Source organism: Saccopteryx bilineata, chromosome 2 (assembly GCF_036850765.1).
Source record: "Saccopteryx bilineata isolate mSacBil1 chromosome 2, mSacBil1_pri_phased_curated, whole genome shotgun sequence".
NCBI lineage: Eukaryota > Metazoa > Chordata > Mammalia > Chiroptera > Emballonuridae > Saccopteryx > Saccopteryx bilineata.
In genome coordinates this window covers 292080896-292105818 of record NC_089491.1, presented here as the reverse complement: position 1 = coordinate 292105818, position 24923 = coordinate 292080896, and the positions used below count along the sequence as shown (strand labels likewise).

Genomic DNA, 24923 nt, shown 5'->3' with positions numbered 1-24923 from the left:
GTTGTAAAGATCATGACGGTATTAAGATTCTCTCCCAAAGTCACCTTGCTAGTAAGTTGCAATTCCATGATTTGAACCAGGGATCCTGAAGCCCAGGTTTCTTCTCCAGCATGCTACATCCCCTATCGCGGCAGGATGTTAACATTCGGAATGGCATTAAAAGGGAAAAGGATATCAGGCCGACCTTATTTTTAAAAAGGCTCAGTGACTACTTCGTCAAGGGCACCAATGATCTCTGAATAGCTCAGTTCAACAGAGGCCCCCCCTGTCAATCATCTGGCTGTGGTCCTCCCCTCATTGAATTCCCTGCTCCCCTGCTGCCCTTTCCTTTTCATTCCCCTTTACTTGGCCACTCTGTCTCCACCCATCTCTTTTCTCATCAGTGCTCCTAGCTTGGATCAAGTGTTCCTCCTGCCCTCCTATGATAACGGTGAGCAAACATTCTACATCTCCTATGATAACGGTGAGCAAACATTCTACATCTCCAGATTTTTGTCCAGGTACCTGCACGCACAGTCGTGTGTATCTGTATCTACCTGCTAAGTATACTCACACACACACACACACACACACACACACACACACACACACACATATATGTATGTGTAGTATCTGTCGCTCTTTCAAAATAGCTCAGCAACCATTTTAGTTGAGAGTTCTGTCTGCTCTTCCCTGTCCTCCACGTGTCTATGCTCTTACTGTGTGTGGATATCTTTTATAGTCCTTATCACATAAAGCTGAAATTATTTAATTGCTCATGTAGCTCACCCACCAACTATAAAATCCCTTATCTTTCACTTCTGTTTCCAAAACAAGGAGTAAAGGTCTGGAACAGACACTCAGAAATGTTTATTAATCGAAAAATAAAGACAAGAGTGGAAAGAAAAGCATAAAAAAGGGTACTGCACTAGGTGACACTCTTTTTTAAAGGATGGATTATATAAATAATCATCAAAACTGCAAAAAATAAAATGGCCTTGGCTACCATTTTTATTCTTAAATTAGCAAGAGTTTAAAAAATTAAAACACTCATTGCTGGAGACCCTGCCTCTTTAGCTTGGGGTTGAAATCGGTGGGCTCCATACACCGCTGGGGGAAGGCACTAGGCAATGCTGGTCAAAACCAATAAAACTATTCATAACTATCAACCTGGTGAACTCGCTCCTAGAAATAAATCAACGGAAGAAAATGGCTGTATTTGAGGATATGCCTACAGAAGCATTCTGTACTATATAATAATCAAAAATAGGAAATAGAACAATACCCAATAGCAGGATAAAAGCTAAGGCAAATCAATTTTAAGTACTTTTACATATCCATTAAAATTTAATGTGACGACTATAAAAGGATAATGGAAAATGATATAATGCTAAGAAAAAAGTGGAACGCAAAATTACAGGCTGGCGAGGACTGCCACTCTATAAAAACTATTACTTGCATCTGAGCAAGGGCAGAAAGCAAATGACAAGAATGAGCAAAAACGGAAAATGTGTTGTGAGGATTGGACTTTGCATATACTTCTAAATCGCATTTTAACATGCAGCTGTCATGATATGGAATGAAACACAGGTTGACTACAGGTGAGCTGTACTGCCTTAGGCAAGAAGCTTAACGTCTCTGAACCTAGCTTATCCATCTATAAAATGAGAATACTATATTCCTATCCCTTAGCAAATTAAGTTAAATCAACTTATATCATAAATACTTAGATGGCACTTACTATGTACCCGCCACCGTTCTAAGCACTTTATAAATATTGCCTTAATAGTCAAAACAACATTTTAAGATGTTGCACAAAGAGGGTCAAGTAATCTCTAGTGATAACAGCAAGATAATAACTTTCAATAGCTTTCCATTGTCCATAGGATCAAATCTAGCGATAAACAGCTACTGCTAACATTTAAGGAATGCCTGCTAATGTGCAAGCATGTGCTAAGGGCTTCCCTTGCATTAATGTATGTAGCCTTGCCAATAATCCGTTAGGTAGGTACAACAATTGTGTCCTTAGGATATTCAGGCTCAGAGAGGTTATGTTAACATGCTAGTGAGTGAGAGAGCCAAGATTTGAATATAGGTCTGATTTCAGAGCCAGGTGCTGCATCACTACGGGATGGTGCATCCAATTTTGTTAGGATGGTATACACAGTCCTTCTGAACCTGAGCCTTGCTTGCCCTCATGCTCCTCTCCCCAGATCTGGGAGAGTCCTGAGTTGACAGTGCAACCTTTTAAGCCCCAGGCCGCTGCTCCTGCTGGTCCATACCTGCTCTTCCTCAAAACCCCTACTCACACTTCAAGGCTCCACCTTCTGAAACCTTGAGAAACAAAACTAATTGTCCCTTCATCTAATACTCTTTTTAAATTTTTTTCTTGATCTCGGAGAAAGGAAGGGAGAAAGAGGAAGAGAGAGAGAGAGAGAGAGACATTGATTTGTTGTTCCACTTATTTATGCATTTATCGGTCGATTCTTGTATGTGCCCGACTAGGAAATTGAACCTGCAACTTTGGCACATGGGGACAATGCTCTGACTAACTGAATTCCCTGTCCAGGGCCGATCTACAGTGCTTTTAAATAGAAATTTGTGCTTCTAAGTCACCATGTACCATATTGTTTCTATGTTTCTTACCAGCCTGTGTCTTCCAAACTATGAGTTTCACAAAGGCAAAGACCGTGTTTTACTCAGTTTTGTGTACTTTTGTTGGCTCTATGCACAGTTCCCAGCATATGATCAGGACCCAACAACTACTTGCCTAATGAACAAACACTTCCAGCCCAGAGGGTGTTTGCAAGAATCACTGGTCAACATCAGAGCATCGTTTGCTACATAGAAAAGATGGTGCCTCAGGAGTCTGTACTTCTCTATACTGTTTTTCACAGATCTTTGATGTTGAAGGTAGTTTAGCTAAACATCCCCTCCACCAAGAAGACTTCCTTGATGTACTAAATTTAGATTAAGTGCATTAGCATCTTAAGTGTTTACTTATTAGGCCTGTTTACATAATGCATAAAAATTGCCTGCTCACTGGCTTGCCTTCCCCTTCTAGAAAGAAGACTGTAGGTATTCCTCATAATCCCCCAAACCAAGGACAGTAACTGGAATGTAACCAGTAATTAAGGAACATTTACTAAATGACTAATTAAATGAAATAAATGAGTGGGGTTGAGACATTTTCTTTCCCTTGGTCATCGATAACTTGCTTCAACTTGTAGTATGCTCTACCATACCAGGGTCAAACTTAAAAAACCTTTCAAATTCCTGATGCTCCTGTAACTGTGTGTAAAACAATTAAATGAACAGCTTCAAAAGATTAAAACTACTGGTCCATCTATGTTGGACCTTTCAGTACACTCTCCAATGACGGGGAAACCACTGGGAGCTCCCCCATCCAGGACTCATTTCTCCTCTAAAAACAGAATAGAACCTTTTGAGAAAGTAAAAACGTTTTCCACTAACACCTTCTTTTAAAACACACAAAAATAAAAAGATTCATTTGGTGGACATGTTCTCTCTCTTTCTACTGAGATCAGTTCAGCGCAGAGGAACCATTATTAGACAGCTCAGTGGAAGAGGACACTTTTCAGAAGGAAGATAAAATGCACGATGCTGTGTTCAAAGCTAATTTTAATTATATAGGCTACTAGGGTTACTGAGATATGCCAAACAGTGAGCTAATTAGTAGGCTCTCGAGACAAGAGGACTGTCTAGAGACAGACACAATTTTTCCTCATTAATGAGCGATGACAAATTCTAGTTAACACGCATCTTCGCTTGTATTGAAAATTCAGTTTTCTTTCTTAAATTCCAATAACATGGACTAACTTACACTTGAAAATTAGACATTAAGACTAAAATGGAGATCTTCTGCTTTAAACGCGATGATCCAACCTCAACCACCATATTGGTAAACTTTTTTAGCAAAGTTAAAAAAAAATCATTACTATTGATTATGATACTATACTTATAAGTTTAAAGACCTGACATTGAAATTAATCAAAAAATTCCATTTAAAGATTCTGTGGACGATGCCCAACAAAAGAGTAAAAAACCTAAGTTAACAAGGACCACCGTGCCTGAAACCCTTTAGTAACTGGTAGGTTTTCAAGGCATATGGTACAGATAGAAATCAGAAAACAGACAAAAGAAGAAACCAGCTATCTTTTCTTAAGTATTTACTAGGTGCTGCAGTATACTAGGTGTTTTACAAGAATGACCATATTTAATCTTCAAAACAAAATAGAAAGGTAGAAACCATGATTCCTATTTTATCGATGAGAGGCCAAGCCTCACGGAGTCTGAGTGAGGTCATCTGTTAGAAAGTAGCTGGGCAAAGTCTGATGCCGAAGACTACTGCTCCTAGGCTTATGACCAACGTCAGCCTACATCTGAGAAGCCTTTCTGGACATAACTGGTTCTGTTTCCCTGGATTAATACATTTAGCCATTTGGGTATCTGGTCCCTTTAAAGGTGTTTTCCTCAAGTATGAGGTAGATTTATTTTTCTGTCACCTTTTCTTTTAAATGGAAATTGGAACCAAGGACATAATCCAGGTTTCTGAAGTGAACCGGATTTCCCACAATGCTTTTCAAATGAAGCAGTCTCTACTCACCTTGACATGTGAACAGGCAGATGGCTCTAGCTGACTGTAGTCCTCAAAGATGGCTGCTACAGTATCTCCCATCTGTGCCCCTTTGCAACGCAGACCTGTCCCCCACCCTATCTCCCCCACACTAAGAAGTAGAGCCTATTTTCCCAGTCCCTTGAATCTGGGTGGTCTCTGAGTCTGCTGTGACAAACAGAACTGGAGGAAGTGTTGCTGCCTCTAGGAAGCTGGTTGTCAGGTCAGAAGCATGACTGCCCTCAGACCATCCTGCTGTGAGAAGCCCAAGCCACATGGGAAAGTCCTCTGTAGGTGCTTGTCCATAGCCCCAGTTGAGGACACGGACATCAATTCCCAGCCCTGTGAAGAAGCCATCCAGAACATCCAGTCCACTGGAACCTTTAGCACGACTACAACTCTAGCCAATATCCAAGTACAGGCGCGTGAGCAGCCCTAAGCAGTAGCTGCCTCGCTGAACTCAGACCATCCACAAAAACATGAGACAATAATTTGTTATTTTAAGGTGCTACACTTTGTAGTGGTTTGTTAGGCAATCACAGATAATTAGCATGGTGGTGTTGCTGGTTTTCTTCTAGAATGAATCAACTATTTCTCTTAAGCAACTAGGAGTAGATTTTGCGGGAAATATATTAAAATATCATACCTAAAGTGGTGGCTGATCAAATTCTCTAATAAAAGGTCATTTTTTTTAAAGAATTGAGAGATGATAAAAAGGTACCTATGTCAGCATTCTTACATTTTGGGCTATTTCTCAATGGATAGGCTCTACAGAGGTGTTCTGTTTCAAAGTTGATGCTTTTTACTTTTACCCTGCAAGCAGACTGGGTTTTCAACAAAATGACTAGATATATTTGCAGTTAGTTTACTATAAGGCTGTCAAACAATTCACTTCTTACAGCAATAACCAAACACAATTTAGTCCTGGAAGAGTTTCAGAATGCCGATAACCTCATTCCTGTTTGTATTACCTGCCACATGCCACCTGAGCTGATGGGAGGATTCAGCACTAATGATCCCAAGTGAAAGAACACAATGCCGGGCATGAGGATGGAAGAATGCGGCAACAACACGCAGAGGTTACAGATAAAAGAAAGGCACGTGTATGCAGACATTGAAGTCATTTCTAGGGGATATCTGAAGGCTAGCACAGATGTAACCAAATCTCCTCAACTTCTGGGTTTATTGTTCAGTTTTTGGTGTTTTTAACAATGACCCTAAGGCCAGACAAGACACTGCATCGTGAAAGAAAAATGTACTAATCCTCAAAATCCTGTACTTGTTAACAAAGAGGAGGCAAATGTATTTGAAAAAAATGTTCAATAACCAGGCAAGAAAGGAGGAACTGGAGTGCTTCATGAGCACACTCCTCTGGGCAGTTTGGTTAACTCAACTTTTCTGTCATTAACTCGAATAATAAAATTGAAAAATGAGTGCCATTTTGCTAAATAAGGGGAACAGTTTTCACAACAGTACTTACAATGGCTCTTTGTAAAGAACAACTAGAAAGCCAAAACAATGAGTCCATATGTGAGTGTATTTACCTTCCGAGTTTCTAAAATCCTGAAAAGTTATATGGCAACATCCGTTTGTTTCCCACGCCACCCAAGGCAGAATGGAGTTTCCTGGTTCTCTGCTGAGATGGAAGTTGGGTGAAAGGCCCTTTCCTCTCTTCTCATGAAGATGTCCATTATGGGGGGGTGGGGGCAACTAACATTTGAAGTGGTGTGAATGCTGCTGGTCTGCTCTGCTGTGGATCCTTCTGTTTGAAATGCTCTTTGTGTAATTTCATTTTCCTGAGGTTTAAAAGTAGTAAACATTCACTAGGGAGGGAAACATTTTAAATGCAGAAAAGAATTTAAAAAAATAATAAAAGGAATGACCTGACCAGGTGGTGGCGCAGTGGACAGAGCGTCAGACTGGGATGCAGAGGACCCAAGTTCAAGACCCCGAGGTCGCTTGAGCACGGCCTCATCTGGTTTGAGCAAGGCTCACCAGCTTGAGTTCAAGGTCACTGGCTTGAGCAAGGGGTCACTCGGTCTGCTGTAACCCCCCAGTCAAGGCACATATGAGAAAGCAATCAATGAACAACTAAGGAGCCACAACTAAGAATTGATGCTTCTCATCTCTCTCCCTTCCTGTTTGTCTGTCCCTATCTATCTCTCTGTTTCTCTCTTTGTCTCTATCACACACAAAAAATAAAATACATAAATAAGAGAAATGTTCCATAACTCTGTTCCCCAGAGATAACTCCCCGATGCTCTTTTGGTCAGTTAACACAAACAAACTTTGTTTGGAGTTTAGTCTCTGGATGCATTTCATAATCCGATCACAAAATCCCTGTGTATATCACAACACTGATATGGCATCTGCTTTCACAATATTCGAGCCCTAAGCCAATATTTCTTAATGCTAATATGATTTCTTGGTTTAAAATAAAAAAATACTAGCGTGCGGAGGACCCGGGTTCGATTCCCGGCCAGGGCACATAGGAGAAGCGCCCATTTGCTTCTCCACCCCTCCGCCGCGCCTTCCTCTCTGTCTCTCTCTTCCCCTCCCGCAGCCAAGGCTCCATTGGAGCAAGGATGGCCCGGGCGCTGGGGATGGCTCTGTGGCCTCTGCCCCAGGTGCTAGAGTGGCTCTGGTCGCAACATGGTGACACCCAGGAGGGTCGCAACATGGCGACGCCCAGGATGGGCAGAGCATCGCCCCCTGGTGGGCAGAGCGTCGCCCCCTGGTGGGCGTGCCGGGTGGATCCCGGTCGGGCGCATGCGGGAGTCTGTCTGACTGTCTCTCCCTGTTTCCAGCTTCAGAAAAATGCAAAAAAAATAAAAAAAATAAAAAAAATAAAATAAAAAATAAAAAATAAAAAAATACTCAAAAACCAAATGATAGAAAAGAAAGGTCATGAAACAAAAAGCTAAAATTAAGGCAGGTAAAAACTAGAAGCTTGTGATCCAATCACACTGAAATATATAGGAAGAGGACACTGTGTCAACTTTATAATTTTATGACAAATGAAGATGCTACCGATGAAAGTAAATATGGTTGTAATTATAAAACAATGATAGGAAAATAATTACAGTAGTTAAAATTTATGTAAAAACAAAAGAGCTTTTAAGAGCTAATATTAAGTTTAAAAGAGAAGCTAATTTTTTTCCATGTACCCCTCCAAGTATGTTTATCTTTGCCTTAAAAAGCAAAATATCACTATTGCAAAAACGGAGAACAGTCTTGTTTAAGGAGTAAAAGAAAAAAAAAATCATCATTACTTCAATTCAGAAAATATTGTCATTGTTAGTGGGTAATCTCAGTGTACTCCCCAAACTGATGGATACTTAAAGCAGTAATTTTTGAGAGTATATTCTACAAAGAACAAGCTCTGTAATATCCAGTTCAAAGAGTTTCAGCTTAGTTCAAGGATCTCATCATTTACATGACTCCGAGGTTGAAGCAGGAGCCTTATAAGCTTCCGTGCTCTCGGTCCACAATATTGAGTCAGGGTGTTCTTCTTCAGGAATCTGGAGTCTGTTGAATGACCCAAATCTTCCAGCAGCCAGTGAAGTGATTGTGTCCAATTGAACTGATATGCTTAATTCAACACTGTTGGAATAACTGATGAATATTTCAAATGTTTAAAAAAATACTATCTCAGTTTTGTATTCTAATTGAATGGATGTACCCTTGAATAAGTGGGTGACTGACGTTCAAAGACTACGTAATCTGGGATAACTTCAGCTAATGTTATGATTCACTAAATATAACAGTTCCTCCCATCTTGTGCAATGTTCTTATGGGGCAATATCTTGGGTCAAATTCAAAGGCAGCATCCTAAAGAATGGGCCAATTTGTATGAATAAAGTTCAAGGAGGCCACTGCTTAGGAATTCCTCATGAAGCTATCCAGTTTTATATTCATGTGTAAGGAAAGAGTTAACCAATTCTTTCGTCTTGCTTTTTTTTCTAGATTCCAATAGAAAAATATCAGATTCCAGCAAAAGTGAAACATAAGAAATACAATTTATTCATTAAATATTTATTAGTACCTGCCTTATGTCAGAGTCAGATCCCAAATAAAACAGACAAGAATCTCACCCAGGTGGACCTTACATTATAAGTTATAAACACATTTTAAGAGGTGAAACTCATTAGTAATCAAAGAAATGCAAATCAAAACAAAAAAGATATAGGTAGCAACAGCTAAAAGTTGCAAAATTCCCCATGTGGTAAAGAAGAGAAATGGGCATTCTCATCCTTTGGTGGTAGAGAGGTAAGTTGGCTTAAGATTTCTTTCTTGAAGAAAGGCTATTAAGCGTATATATTTGTCTCAATATCATATGTATAGGGATTTATTTTAAAGGAATGACTGGAGACAAAAAGTATTATGAAAAATTGTTCACTAAAGTGTTAGTTAAATTATATATGTTCAAATGATATATTCATAGTATATATGGTCCAGGTCCATTTTTTATACTTAAATAAATTTTAAACTTATAAATAATTTTACACTGTCTATAAATAGACAAGTTCCATATAGCACCCTATACCCACTTTCTCTATTATTAGTATCTTTCATTCGGATGATACATTTGTCCCAATTAATGAGCCAACATTGATATGACATTCACACTTCCTTATCTTTTACCTACTGGTGTCCTTTTTCTGTTCCAGGATCCCACAATACATTTAGCTGCCATGACTCCTTAGGCTCCTCTTGGCTGTGACAGTTTCTCAGACTCCCCTTGTTTTTGATGACCCTGACAATTGTCAGGAGTACTGGTATAGTACTCTGCAGAATGTCCCTCGACGGGGATTTGTCTGAAGTTTTTCTGAGGAGTAGGCTGAGCTTATGGGTTTTGAGTAGGAAGACCACAGACATAAAATGCCACTCTCATCGTATCATATTGAGGGGACATGCTATCAACATAGCTCATCACTATTGACATTCATTTTGATCACCTGGCTGGGTTAGTGCTTGCTAGGTTTCTCCACTGGAAAGGGATCCTTTGTCCTCATTTCCATAATGTATCATACTTTCTCTGAGGAAGTCACTATACACGGTCCAAATTTGCAAAGTAGGAAGTTATGCCCCACCTTCTTGAAGGTAAAAAGTAATACATAAATGATTTGAAATTCTTCAGGAGATATTTATCATCTCTGCTTCATTTATGGATATTTATTTTATACTTTGTATTCAGTAAATGCACTGTATACTAAAGTAGATGTTCAGTATGACCTAATGCCAAATTGTCCACTTTGTTGTTAAAATTGTTTTAGCACTTTCTAATTATCTGGCACTGCAAAATGCCCAGGATCATCTTATATATTCCTTACCATTATAATCAGTTATTTATCCAAAGAGTCCTGGTTCCTTCTTTTTAGAGACAAGATCTGGTTCTTTCTTTTGAGAGATAAGATCTGCTGGGCATGTTCGCTGCTACTGGGATGACATTGCTTGTAGGTCCTCTCAGCTAACAGAGCAAGAAAATATGTGTTTGTGTGTGTGTACATGTAGCTGCATACAGGTCTACAAATAGATGCATGCCCATATATCAATATGTGAATGTATATGTTCACACTTGTATGTATATTTATCTATCAGTATTTCTACATGTATCCATCTGTTTCTATATTGGGATGAACATCAATTCACACTGATGCCTCCAACTCTAGTCCATTACCATAGGGTATTTCTAGGCATCTCCCATTGTGTGTCTGTAACCTCGCACTCCAACAGTGGGAACCTGGCTTCACCATCCAGCATCCACTAATTAATTCTAGTCTTTTCAATATTAACTCTAAGCTCTATAGTAAAGGAAAAAGAAAGACTATAGTTCTTATGTAGTTTTTTTTTTTTTTACTTACAGTCTCAATTCATTTCCATAGTGACTTTGGTCAGCACATCCTCCTCCCCCTCTTCAGTGAGGTTATTTCATATATTTGTAATGCTGTCAGATTCTCTGGCAGTCTACATTCTATCCTGGGATCCTCTGATCTCCTAGGTGTTATTTCAATTTGTAAACATTCTATGAGTTTTGACAAATGCATAATGTCATGTTATCTACCATTACAGTATCATATAAAATAGTTTCACTACACTAAAAAAAAATCCTATATTTCAGCTATTCAGCTCTCTTTTTCTCACAAATCCCTGGAAATCACTGATCTATTTACCATTTCTACAGTTTTGATATTTTAAGAATGTCATATAAGTTGAATCATACTGTATTACATCCTTCCACTGGACTCGTTCACTTAGCAATATACACTTAAGATTCATCCATGTTTTTCATGGAAGCTCCTTCTTTGTATGACTGAACAATATTCCATTGTATGGATGGACCACAGTTTGTTCATTCACCCGATCTTGGTTCCCTCCTATTTTCTGGTGACTATGAATAAATCTACTATGAACATTTACATGAAGGTTTATGTGTGACCTCAGTTTCTCAAATCATTTGAGAAAACATCCCAGGAGCATGATTTCTGGATGTAAGGTAGGACTCTGCTTAGCTCTGTAGGAAACTCAAGTCCAATTTATTTTTCAGAAAAAAAATTCTACTCCTATGTATATTAAGAATAAAAACATAGCCTGACCAGGCGGTGGCGCAGTGGATAGAGCATCACACTGGGATGCGGAAGGACCCAGGTTCGAGACCCTGAGGTCTCAGGCTTGAGCGTGGGCTCATCTGGTTTGAGCAAAAAAAAAAAAGCTCGCCAGCTTGGACTCAAGGTCGCTGGCTCGAGCAAGGGGTTGCTCGGTCTACTGAAGGCCCGCGGTCAAGGCACATATGAGAAAGCAATCAACGAACAACTAAGGTGTCGCAGCAAAGAACTGATGATTGATGCTTCTCATCTCTCCGATTCTGTCAGTCTGTCCCTATCTATCCCTCCCTCTGACTCTCTCTCTCTGTCCCTGTAAAATAAATAAATAAATAAATAAATAAAACCCAAAAAAACTAAAAAATAAAATAAAACATAAACAATTTTTATGAGATTTATGACTGATTTTATCTCTTTTTACTCACTTCTCTATTTCCCAAGGATTTTAAAAGTAATTCAAGCAAATAGCAACATGTATAATCAGTGAAAAGTTGACTTAAAAGAAGTGTTACATAGAGAATAACAGGAGTAAACCAAATCCAATAGTTACGGTTGTTTACCACCAGCTCCTGGCCAGCACATTCTCTGATTCTTGTGGGTGCTGAGATATCACATGTACCATTGCACTACAACGAGATTCTCTGTCCTTGCCCTAGCGCTGTCATTCCCCGACATTCTTTGCTAGCTCTGCAAGTCTCAGACTACTCAGGAGAAGTAAAGGGGCCCTAGCGAGCATCTGGGAGACCCAGGTTCATGTCACTGCAGCTGCACCCCACTTCCAATAGTGACCCTTCTGCTTTGTTTCTGAGATCCAACTTCTACCTCATCTTCTAGGTCCAGTCACCCGATTCCTGTCTTGTTTCTGGTCTAAGTGCCCTCGACTGTGCAAATCCATCAAGTATTTTTTTAAAAGGTCAGCCTCCAATTAAGCACGCCCTCAAATGACCTGGTTAGGAGAAGTCTGCCAGAAGACAGAAATCTGCACTGCACCACCATACTCGGAGATGAACAAGACAATGGAGACAGCTCATTAAGTTTGGGAAAATAACATTGTCATTATCAATTGTTTTAATTTTCTAAGAAGGAGGAAATTTGGCATCTAATATTATATGAATGAAGCACCCAGGAAATAAATTAAATTAGACCGAATATGAATGGAGGTCAGTGACAACAGCAGCTTCATACCTTTATTGTGATGTTGACAAGCTAAACAGTACATCCTCCTGCCTTTAAAGAAAATGTATGAATATTTTATGCCTGGTTATTTCTTTCTTTCTTTTGGGAATGACAGGTATAGAATCTGTTGTCAGTGTTGCCAAGAATCTTTTAAAAACAAATAGGGCTGCTGAATACTTATCTCTGTTAATACCGGGGATTATTTGCTCACCAATAAAATCCACGAGAAGAGACATGTCTTACAGCCCAGACTCTTGGAAACATTATGGTTTCTTTTGATATCCTCACCTCCAGGGCATAAATTATTGATTTCGGGTGAAGCTACCTCATGGAGTTTGCCAACTGATGAGTAAAGCTTAGCTGCTTTGGTTTTATTTTTAGCATCATGTAGGAGATAAGAGAGAAATATGAACAACCCGTAGAAAAGGCAATCGCTTCGTTATTGTTTGAGATAACCTAATAATGATGGTTGAGTCTTAGGTGGCCTTCTCAGTTGACACTCATTTCTCCCCACTCTGCTGTTTTTTTACTGGGCCCTTTGGGTATGAAATGCCCATGTCTTAGATAAATAAACCCAATATCTAAAATGACCAACTGGATCAAATCGCATCAAGCTTTCAGGAAGGGCATCTTTCCACTCTCTAATTAAATAGCAGGGCATTGCTCTTGGCGAAGAGTCTAAAAGCTAAGGAATTGTTTGTGCTTGCAGTACTTCCTCTTAAACAGGGAACGTTTCAGAGGACAGATGGGAAGCTAGCCTTTACTGAGCAGGAGAGGGTCGGGAGTAACTATGTACAACAACTTCTAGGCAGCACCTTGCATCCAAGGAAAGCATATTTAAAAGCCATCCTTATTTGCAACAATGCTGGGAAAAGGGAAGTCATTATCAACACCCTCAATCTTTAAATGAGATGAGCAGAGGTCTGTTCTAATTATTCTGTAGTGACAAACACTGCAAACTGGTTAAAGAATGTGTTATCTATACACCAGAAATTAAGGTGCTGACAAACAGATAAACAAAAACAGTGAGAGCACACCAACTGAGCAAATAAACACAACATTCTCCATCGGCCTCCCAATCCACTCATTATTCATGCCACATCTCCACGCTTGGCTTGCACGACTCCTTCGGCTTGAAATCCATTTCCAGACTTTATCTGTCAATGAACACTTGCTTTAGTTCAAGGCCCTGCCGCAACGCCAGCTCTCCGCGACTCTCTCCAGATCTCTCCCAGTCCGGGTTCGCCATTGCATTCTTGTTCTCCCCGAAGACTTCATTAGGGCCACTGTTAGGGACTTACTGCATATGTATCTGCCTCTCCTTCAGTTTCCTGAATTACAGCTGTGCTTTGTCAAGCCTTACATTCCTTCAGTGCCCAGACAATGCCAGCTAACACTGAGAACCGAGCACATTGAAACAGGGATTTATTCAAGAGGTACGTTGTACCAGAACCCTAAGAGTGTGCTTCCTGTCACGCAGTCAGTTCAGTGCACTAGTATGGAACAGGGAAAAGAAAAGCCACTTGAAATGGGATTTCAATCCTGTTCTGCTATGCCTCTCTTTTTGGATTATTATAGTAGTTGCTCCGAAAACCACCTTCAATTCATTGATTTCTGTATCTGTGGAGTCTACACTTTAATCCTGCTCTTTCTTTTTTGGAAGAATGAAGTGTACTATGATGATATATCTTTGTTCAAGGGGACTAGGTTTTAACTCTGACTTAAAACCAAAAGAATGCTGTGCCTTAACCTTGCTTCCACCCTAAAATAGCAACTAATCTCAGAAACAAACCCAGGTGTCCTTTAGCAACAACAGTAATCACCGTAATTTGTGTCGGGCTTTGTGTTTACAAAGCACTTTTGTGGGTATGCTTTTGTTCTCATAACATTCCGTCCCTGAATCAGGAACTTTGCTTCTATTCAACATCTGAAACTTAGAAGGCTGATTCTACAATACCCCATCCTTAGAGAATTAAACTCAACTCCTGTGCGACTCTCAAACAAATTACCACAGCGCCAGAAGAATCAGTAAGACCTTGAATGTGCCTGGCTCATGTAACACAAAAATGCTAGCTGGACAGAGGACGTCTCCCAAGATCAATGAGGTGGTAGCATCCTTCCGTCCCATTCCTTCTGTGCCACAACCAACAGAATAAAAGAGAATGACACCACCAAAACCCCTACTCACATGAGCTGTTATTCCCTTGAGAAACTAAAAGATTCAGGTGGATTGTGTCTGGGATCCTGGTGCTATTCCTCTAACTATCTGGAAGAACCCAAGGCTGCTGTCCACATCATATGCACGAGAGAGTAGGAAGTGAGAACGAGAACACTGAGTTAGATGCAGAAGACCTTTGGGGATGAGTTGTGTGCTAAGTGATGTCTACGAAGATGCTCTGGGAAGAGGCTTCTCTTGTCCATATCAGATATTCTCAGGACCACTCTCTCTTCAGTTTGGTTTGGGAACCCTCCGTCCTCTAGATTTTCCCCAACTGGGAATTATGTCCTGCATATCCAGACCTCCCCCTACAGCCCACTGCAGCCCCAGCCTGGGCTCAAGTCCAACATGCACCTGAAGGGAAGGAGGAGAGGGAAGAGGTGCTTGGCAAAGCTGGTCTCTTTGTAACGTCAGCTTGTATATTTTACCTTACTCTCAACAGAACAAGAAATGTTTAAATGACTTGGGAAATTGGGACAACTCAAAGTCACAGACTTTTGCCTTATTTGGTTTCTAAAAATAATTACCCGACCTTCCATTTGAGGACAAACACTCAAAGATAAACAGTCATTCCTAAGATCACAAGGAACAACCTTTAAACAGAAAAGTCAGTTTGCTGGTATATTAGCTGCTCTAGAGAGTCGGTGAATAGGTAAACATGGTCATGTTTGTTCAAGAGAAGAGTTTCAACTGACTCTTACAGGGTTCTTAATTATGAGAACATCTTTATGGGAATGTATACATCTTGGTATAATGAACTTACAGTGTTCATTCATATGCATTTTATTCCTCACAGACTCTAATAATGAGTGTGATATGGTGATTGTGGTCTTGAGCACTTAAGTTTTCCCTATGACCTACAGTGACGAACGGAATTGCAGACTATTCTCTGGTTTAAGGCTGTCAATCAATCCAGCGCTTTGGAGAACACTAGCCCCCTACCCAGGACTGCTTCAACCATATGTATTCTGTGGCTCAGAGACATGTCCCAGTTTTCACCAGCTGGACACCACTGCTCCAAGGAGAACTCTCATAGTTTCTGCAGCATTTCCTCTTATCAAACATATCTCCTAATCTCCAAGTCTCCATTTCTGCAGCTAGATGTTCTGGCTGGATTTTATTGGAAATGTAACGCACTGGAAATAGGTATGGAAGCTCTTACAAACTCGACAGGCGGGCCCTGGCCGGTTGGCTCAGCGGTAGAGCGTTGGCCTGGCGTGCGGGGGACCTGGGTTCGATTCCCAGCCAGGGCACATAGGAGAAGCGCCCATTTGCTTCTCCACCCCCGCCCCCTCCTTACTCTCTGTCTCTTTCTTCCCCTCCCGCAGCCGAGGCTCCATTGGAGCAAAGATGGCCCGGGCGCTGGGGATGGCTCCTTGGCTCTGCCCCAGGCGCTAGAGTGGCTCTGGTCGCGGCAGAGCGACCCCCCGGAGGGGCAGAGCATTGCCCCCTGGTGGGCAGAGCGTCACCCCTGGTGGGCGTGCCGGGTGGATCCCTGTCGGGCGCATGCGGGAGTCTGTCTGACTGTCTCTCCTAGTTTCCAGCTTCAGAAAAATACAAAAAAAAAAAAAAAAAAAGCAAACTCGACAGGCAAAAGGGGGGTGTAGTCATAACTATAGCTTCATACTACTCTCCTTTCCCACCAAAGCACATTAGACCACTTTTTATTTTGCCATTTGATTGTACTCAGGAGCTGGTGACTGATACCAGGATGTTTCAAATTAGTCTCCACTTCTGTGCATAAGTATAAAATCAAAAGTGCAGCTGCCCATATGTGTCATCTGATAGAAAAGAATCTTCTCACTTATACAAATATGTCTGGAAATAGTGAATCAAAAACCATTGCAGCCTGACCAGGAGGTGGCACAGTGGATAAAGCGTCGGACTGGGATGTGGAAGACCCAGGTTCGAGACCCTGAGCTCACCAGCTTGAGTGAGGGCTCATCTGGTGTGAGAGAAAAAAAAAAAAAAAGCTCACCAGCTTGGATCCAAGGTCGCTGGCTTGAGCAAGGGGTCACTCAGTTTGCTGAAGGCCCATGGTCAGGGCACATATGAGAAAGCAATCAATGAACAACTAAGGTGTTGCAACGAAAAACTGATGATTGATGCTTCTCATCTCTCTCCGTTCCTGTCTGTCCCTGTCTATCCCTCTCTCTGTCTCTCGCTTTGTCTCTGAAAAAACCCCCCCAAAAACAAAAAAACCAAAAACCAAACCATTGCAATACATGTAAATCTAGGAAATACCAACAACAACAACAAAAAACCCAAAACAAATACACAGACAAAAACCCCACCATGAAATGATTTATTAACTCCTGTGGGAGGTCAGCCCAAGAATGACAAACGTTTATCAAAGAAAACAAGATAATGTTTTAAGTGCAGAGGAAGGGAGAATACTTCAAAACTGAAGCCGGAATGTCTTTATTTGTCAAGATACTTACTTTGGAGAAACCAAGGGGGCTGGACACTGCCAAGACTGGAGTAATTTACCTGTAAATTATTCATATGTAGAGGCATTAACCTGCATGAAGTGAAGCTAATGACTCTTCAGCTTCCTCTTAACTGCTTTCTGTTAAGTTTTGAACTGAAGATATTTAAGAAAAAATTGAGGATATTTAAAATAATGAGAAAATGACATCATCCTATTTACATTATTGATTTCCAAATAATCAAAATTGGCGTTTTGTTATTATTATCTTCATTTAAAAAATTTTAAATTATACAAACAACATTTTCTTTATACAGTTAATGACATTAAAATAATTAAAAATTCCCTTTTACCACCACATCCAATTCTGTCTCATCCTTCTTGATGCCAGAAACTGTGCTAAGAGTTTGCAGGCACATCTTATTTAATTTTCACAATTTCCTGCTAAAGTGGGTTCAATTACTATCCCCATTTTGCAAGGAATCAGCCTTGGCATGCTTATATCCCCCATCAACACAGGTACCCACCCTTAGCAGCTCTGGACACGTTCATCCAGGTTTTTGTTTTGAGTCTATGTATAGACTTGGAGCACAATTTAGCAGAATCGCAGAATTTCTCTCTCTCTCTTTCTCTTTCCATATGTTCTGTTTTATTTAAAAAATCCTTAAATGGTATCATACTATACATAGCCATGCTACAACTTGCATTTCTCCATAACAACTCACAGAACTCGAAGTCATTCTATAGAATTGCTGTCTACCATGCTACAGCTAGACCACTTTCCCATTGACGAACACTAAGGTTCTTTTCAGTTTTTCACTGATAGAAACAGCACTGCAGGGAGGCGTCTTGGCCAAGCTTCCTCAAGCACACAGGCAGCTGCTTGGGTGAGTACCAAGATGTGGAAGTGCTGGGTCATGGGTGAACGTGTTTAAATTTTAATAGATTCTGACAAATTGTCCTCCGAGCTGTTTACCACTAGTATGTGAATACATATTTTCCCACAACCATGCCAAAATACGATATTATCAAACTTGAAATTTTTGCCAGTCTAAAGGATCATGTTTTAATTTGCATTTCCCTGACTCCAATAAAAGATGTGTTAGGCAATACCATCCAGATTGGTCACTAAACAGTCAAGTCAGAAGTAAAAGTAGGACAACATAAAGATGTATATGTTATTTTACTTTAAAAACATAGACGTGCATTTCCTCTCCTTTATTTTGACGTAGAAACAATGTGCCCTTAAGTAAGGAAACATTGACTGGAGCTCCGTACACCCCCGGCATTAACCACAACCTTATTAACGCACATCTACGTTCTCAGGTGACTACAGAGACCTTGTGAAATAATCTGAGTGCAAAGTTGAACTTAATGGTGAGCTTTCTGTATGTACTGTGCCTTCATCAAGACTTCCTAAAGCATTAACTTCATTTTTATAGAAACAGTTCCCTTTCTACAATTGTGTTTCATTGGTGTATATATTACTTAACTAAATCGCGTAATTACAATGACATCCAACCAGTATAAACAGGTTTGGGAACCATCACACTGGTGCTTGGAAAACATACAATTAACGGAGGGAGCAAAAGCGCAGAGGTGTTCCAGAGAGGAGCCCACCAGCCACTGAGGAGCACGCCTTTGGCTGCAGTCAGCATCTTTCGGAGAGAAATTTCTGGGTCTTCTAATGCAGCGAGTTGGGTAGGAGAGCATCCTCTGTACTAGGGACGTGGGACATCTTTTCATGTGCTTCTTGCCCAATACCCTCTGCCGTGAACCATCTGTTCATTTCATTTACCTATTTTCCTAATGGATTATCTTTCCTTTGGCATTTTATGTCATAAATATTTTCTCCCAGGCTGTTGCCTATTTATTAACTACTTTTCTTTTTTTTTTGGTACTTATTGTTTTACAGAGGTACTTAATTTTGATCTAATGAAATAAGCCACTTTTGTTACTCCAGAGCTTTGGCTTTCTATGTCTTATTTGAGAAGCCTCTCTTTGCTAAGATTCTAAACATATCCTGTGTTTTCTTCTAACACTTCAATAAGTTCTGTTATTGCCAGGTTCCAAAGGAAGAACTTGAAGTTTGGAAGCTTTAAACATTTAAAATTAGAAGCCTAGAAATGATGAAGCCAGGACTCACATTTCTGTTTGTCCATGTTTATCTCCAACTCACACCATGTTCCTTAAGAAGGAATTCAAGTCTGAAATAAACGCACATCTCTGTATTGAGAGTATGTAAATGGCTGACATAGATGATTCATCGTCAGCCTCAGAAAACCAGCATGAATCTCCTCCACCCACAGAAACTATGGCCAAAGGGCCCAAGTGACAGGAGATCTAAAAATCCCACTCATAAAATAAGTCATGGGGATAAGGAATATATTGATAACATCGTAACAACTATGCATAGTGATGGATGGGTATTAGACCTATCGTGGTGACCACTTTGAAAGGTATGTAAATGTAGAATCACTATGTTGCACAACTGAAACTAATGTAATACCATATGTCAATTATAAATAAAAATAAATTAATAAAAAATCTAACCCCTTTAGTAGTGAGTGTTTTGTTAACCCTTTGAGTGAGGATGTACACAAATGTTCGTACTACTCAAAGGGCTAAAAAAAATACTACCGAGACAACTACTAGGTCTAGCTACTCTTACTCATTCCTGCACCCATCCATTCAAGCACACAAACATATAGTGAACACCTACTATATCCCAGGCAACGCTCCTGAGCTCCACGCCCTCATTCTCGCCCTTTGCTAGACTTCTCCACGTAGAAATTCTGCAAGTTCCTAAAGCTTTGCTGGCTCAAAACCAACCTCTCCATTCACAATGTTCCTTGATTTGTGGTCGTTTAGATCACGCACCTTCTAACTGCTACCAGAAAGTGACCTCCCTAGGGTGGGATTTATGTCTGAAGTCCCTCTGTGTCCTCCTCCACAACACAGACCCCAAGACCCTGGTAGTACTGGTGTCCTGTTACTGCACCTATAACACTGTGTGCACTTGATGGCTTAACTTTCTTTTTTGTGGACTACCACACTGTGATCTTTTTAAGGGTGGGCAAGAGTGAATAAGGAGTAATGAAGGATGGAAGGAAGGAAGGAACACTTTGTATTTTCGGCAAACACAATCTTCCAAGTGATTCCATCATTTCCTTGAAGTTGCTATTTATTCTAACTACCACCAGTCACCTTTCCAGAGGGGTCACAATCTTGGTGTCACCATTATATCCCAATTCTTCTGTTTTTTGTTAATATCTATAATAAGCTTCCTCTATTGCAGCCCAGCCCACAGCTTTACTATCCTCCCTGCTACCACCTCAGTTCAGGCTCATTGTTCCTTGCAGAAACTATTACAAACGCTCTGCTACCTGGGCACCCCACACCAGTTCATATACACCTGCTGCTGCCTCGTAATCCCTGCTGAATCATAATCACATTATGACAAGCTCCTGCTGAGAAACTTCAAAGGCTCCCCTTTAATCCATGGAATTAATTGCAGACCACTCAGCTGGACCCCGAGGCTTTCTATATATTACCTCGTCCACATTTTGATTTAATTTCCCGCTGCCATCCTGCTGACATGTTCTCTTCTTCCCTCTTATTCCCCAATCAAACAGGACTATGGGCTTTTCATTACACCTGTTTCGCGTTTTCCAGTTCCGTTACCTCTGCCTGGGACACTCATCCTCATGCTATCCTTCGGGGCCCACTGGAAATACCAGCTCTTTCCTGAAGTGGGGTCTGACATCACAGCAGACAGATCACTGCCTCCTGTGACATCAGTAGCACTTGGTAAAGCCTCCTTGGTTGGAATCCATCCTATCCTGTTTTATTTACAGTCACTTGGTGCTTACCTCCACAGCCACACAAGTATCTGCAGGTGAGGGTCAGCGGTGTCCCTATTTTCCCAGGCTTCTGCAGTCCAGTACAGAGCCTTGTACACAGAGGCAGTCAATAAAATATCTGTTCGACTGAACTCTTCTCTCAATGTTTCTGTAAGCTCCTCGAGGACAGTGCTTCAAGTACAAGTACCCTATGTCTCCCAACCAATGAGGGCCTTATACAGAAGAGCCACTCGAAACATACTTGTTTAAATAATTTTACAGTTCCAGTGCAAGATTTTTAAAAAAGCCATAACACTGGCACGAACCTAAAGTATTCATTTAGAAATCTCCCACCGATTAAAGGAAAAAGGAAAGAAACACTGACTCTAGCATCCTTTATCCTTCTGTTTTATACAATAAAGCCTATCCCTTATTAGGTGATTATCACATACCAGACATTGCACGCAGAGTCGTACAATGCACATCCCCTGTAATCATCTCACCAGCAACAAGTGAGTGGCAGAGTAGGGACTTGAACCCAGGCAGTTTCTCCCTCCCAACCCCACGGTCATCACCATCACTTCATCCTGCCTTGGTTATGTTTGCTGAGCCCCTTAATTTCAACAGTTTGAGTAAAAAGAAAGAAGAAATTTTATAAATACTTCGACTTACATCTTAAAGTCATTCTTTGAAACCTAAAAACTTCTTGACTCTTAAATTGTTTGAATGCATGTAAAAATCAAGAACTGTAAAATCTATTTCATCCATCTTCCAATGTAAGCTTCCAATTTATGAGGCCAGTAGTTTTCTCAAGCAACATGCATGGTCAATACCTGATTACGCATCCCAAAGGACAGAGTAAGTGACAAGGATGACATACTCCCAGATGGCTGAAAATCACTTAATTTTGGAAAGCAGGCTCGGAGTCTCAGGATCAAAGAGACCCATTGACTCTCCATTCTCCATAGAAGTCTTTACAGACTTGAAAACCCCTACTGGGGGCCGGGACTCTGATTGGTGGACAGAGCAAAGGGCTGTGTGTTTGTCACAGACAATCCACAAATACCTAAGACCAGACACGTCTCTCTCTTTGAATCTTTGAATTCCCAGTCAGGCTGCAGAGTAAAGCACTAAGGAAGACTGGCCACAGCGCTGCAGAAGGACACACTAGTGCCGAGCAGGAGATAGACGATGGAACTAAAAGAAAAGGGGAAATGTTGAATTGGCCTAAATGGATGAGAGCACATTGAGGGAAAATTCACAAGCTGAAAGACAAAGGCCATTCGTTCCCTGAGGTTTCAGAAACACAAGCATGGGAGACAGGGATGGACACGGGTCATCAGATCCAAGAAACACCACTCTCTGACGGGTCACCAGTGGCTTTAGCCTCTAATGGAACTATTATTTTTAAAATATTATTATTAAAGATGAGATTCACAAATCAAGCCGAAATTATAGCAAACAAGGAGAAACTGATTTTCAGTAAAATAAAGTAGAAAAATGACTACCAATACATCAATTACTCATGTCTTCTATTTATCTATTTAGGGTAAAAAAAAAATAATGTGTAAAGTCTGATACTACTAATATCCACTATTAAAGGCAGAGCTACCTTTTTCCAGATTTAAGTGTTAAAGTTAAAATACTCCACAGGCATGATGAATCTCTGTGACTTAAGTGATACTTTAAAATCCAAATCCCATTTTTGAAGCAAAATTTTATTATAAAGTATTTTCACTCCTTTAAAGTGAACTAAAATACTCGGTTGTTGGTACGTCAGTATGTTGAATTGTAGGTTAGGTGTTCTGAAAGGAATAGAGAAAAAAGAAGTAGCCCATTATGCTCATTAGGGTATCGTGAAAAATGACAGCTTTAAATGGTCACGAGCACTGGGGAATGATCTGTCAACTCCCTCTGCTAGAGCAGAAATCCTAAAAACAAAGCACGTAGCAGAACAAAGAGATTAAGTTGCAAATTTAGTATATGTGCCACTGAAGTGAGCACAGGAGTTTAAGTTGAGTGAAAATATTTTATGACATTGCTTCTTAAAATACATTCATTCAAATGTGCAAAAAAGGACATAATTAATCCCAAAATAAAACATAAAATCAATTTTGCTCACAACTGAGTAAATGAATATTCTTAACAATTTGTAAGCTCTTCTAAGAAATCAGCTAACATGACAATTAATTAAACGTTTTTTATAGAGATGGAATATTAAATTGGAACACATATATTGGTTCATATTAAAGAAAATGGTTCCTAACATTTTAAAAATTATATTTATAAAATTAGATTTAATGGGGTGACATTGACCAATATGAGTACATAGGTTTCAGGTAAACATTTCTGTAGCATTTGAACTGTTGATTATGTCGTCTGTTCATCACCTACTACAATTCTCACATTAACCCAAAACCCACAGTCCCTTTAATATTACAAATGTGAAATACCATTTTGATAGAGACCTACATTAAAAGTACATTATTTTCCTTTGAAAGGCCACTTCCCCAATATACTACATGCCCAGAATAATGAAACTTAGCCATTCACCCTGACCCAGGTAAGAGTTAAAGGAGGTGGAGAAAAAGAAAAGAAAAGAATGGTCCTTTCCCATAAATCTCAACCCTACTTCATGCTTTTTCCTTTCAATTTAACCATTTTACAACACTAATAATTTGGCTATTGTTTCCCCTGGAGCATTCTCTATCAAGATTAAAGAAGGGCTTATTCAGGAACAAACAGGATACAGGAATCATGGTGAGACTTCCAGGCAAGCTATAAATAGCGACAGCATTCTCAAGAAACCTTGTGCCCAGTGTTCAAGTTGCCATTTAAACGTGCAGTACAGATCGTATTACAATGGTGTCACCAAAACGCGTTGTTAGATGAGAAAGTCAATTCTTACCAAGTTTTCTTGATTCCTGGCTGCTATTTTCTGCTCCTCTTCTGCCCCATTTTTCATGTATTTGACCTCTTCCACCGGTTTGATCCTATACTCATCTGAGTACCAAAAAAAGAAAAGACATTTTATAACTTTTGTACAGTGGTAGGAAAGTGTCAGTGAGAAATACGGCTGATAGTGTATGGTGTTAGAACCTCTCCCTGCCCCCTTTTGATGGGGTTCATTTGAAACCGTCTGGATTAAGCTTCGCCAGCCTCTTTTTTTTTTTTGCATTTTTCTGAAGCTGGAAACAGGGAGAGACAGTCAGACAGACTCCCGCATGCGCCCGACCGGGATCCACCCGGCACGCCCACCAGGGGCGACGTTCTGTCCACCAGGGGGCGATGCTCTGCCCATCCTGGGCGTCGCCATGTTGCGACCAGAGCCACTCTAGCGCCTGGGGCAGAGGCCACAGAGCCATCCCCAGCGCCCGGGCCATCTTTGCTCCAATGGAGTCTTGGCTGCGGGAGGGGAAGAGAGAGACAGAGAGGAAGGCGCGGCGGAGGGGTGGAGAAGCAAATGGGCGCTTCTCCTATGTGCCCTGGCCAGGAACCGAACCCGGGTCCTCCGCACGCTAGGCCGACGCTCTACCGCTGAGCCAACCGGCCAGGGCGCCAGCCTCTTTTTATGAGGCGCTTTCCTCTGTCTACTGGGGAAAGCTCAGCACCATGAAGACAGCTAAGGCCAGGGGCACTGCCTGGCCCCTTCACAGACAGCAAGTGGTGGCAGAGGACACAGGTTGTCCCATCTCTACAAGTATTTGGAATCCGCACACAGTAGGACATAGCTCACCATGGTCTAAGGAAGATGCTTTCTCCTTAGGAATTAATATTTCCCTTCTAAGAAGATGAATGAGTTCAAACTGCTGATGAGTTTTCAGCAGTTCATTCACACCTTAATTTCTCTCTTTTGGAAAAACAAAGTGCTGTTTACAACTAAAGAGTTTAACTGATCAACAAATAGATATAAACAATGGGAAATGAATTTTTCCTTTAAAATTTTATATTTATTAATTTTAGAGAGAGAGGAAAAGGGAGAGAAAGAGAGAGAGAAAAAATGATTTCTTGTTCCACTTATTTATGTATTCAATGGCTGATT

At 40.6% G+C, this 24923-nt stretch overlaps 1 protein-coding gene across 1 annotated transcript in view; it reads right to left on the bottom strand.

Annotated features, from left to right (window-relative positions):
- The window catches only part of C2H1orf21 (chromosome 2 C1orf21 homolog), a 202122-nt gene that overhangs the window by 73996 nt on the left and 103203 nt on the right, over positions 1 to 24923 (bottom strand). The window contains exon 3 of the mRNA XM_066261327.1: positions 23790 to 23884. Coding sequence (XP_066117424.1) covers positions 23790 to 23884 — 95 coding nt within the window. The remainder of the gene's footprint in view (positions 1 to 23789; positions 23885 to 24923) is intronic.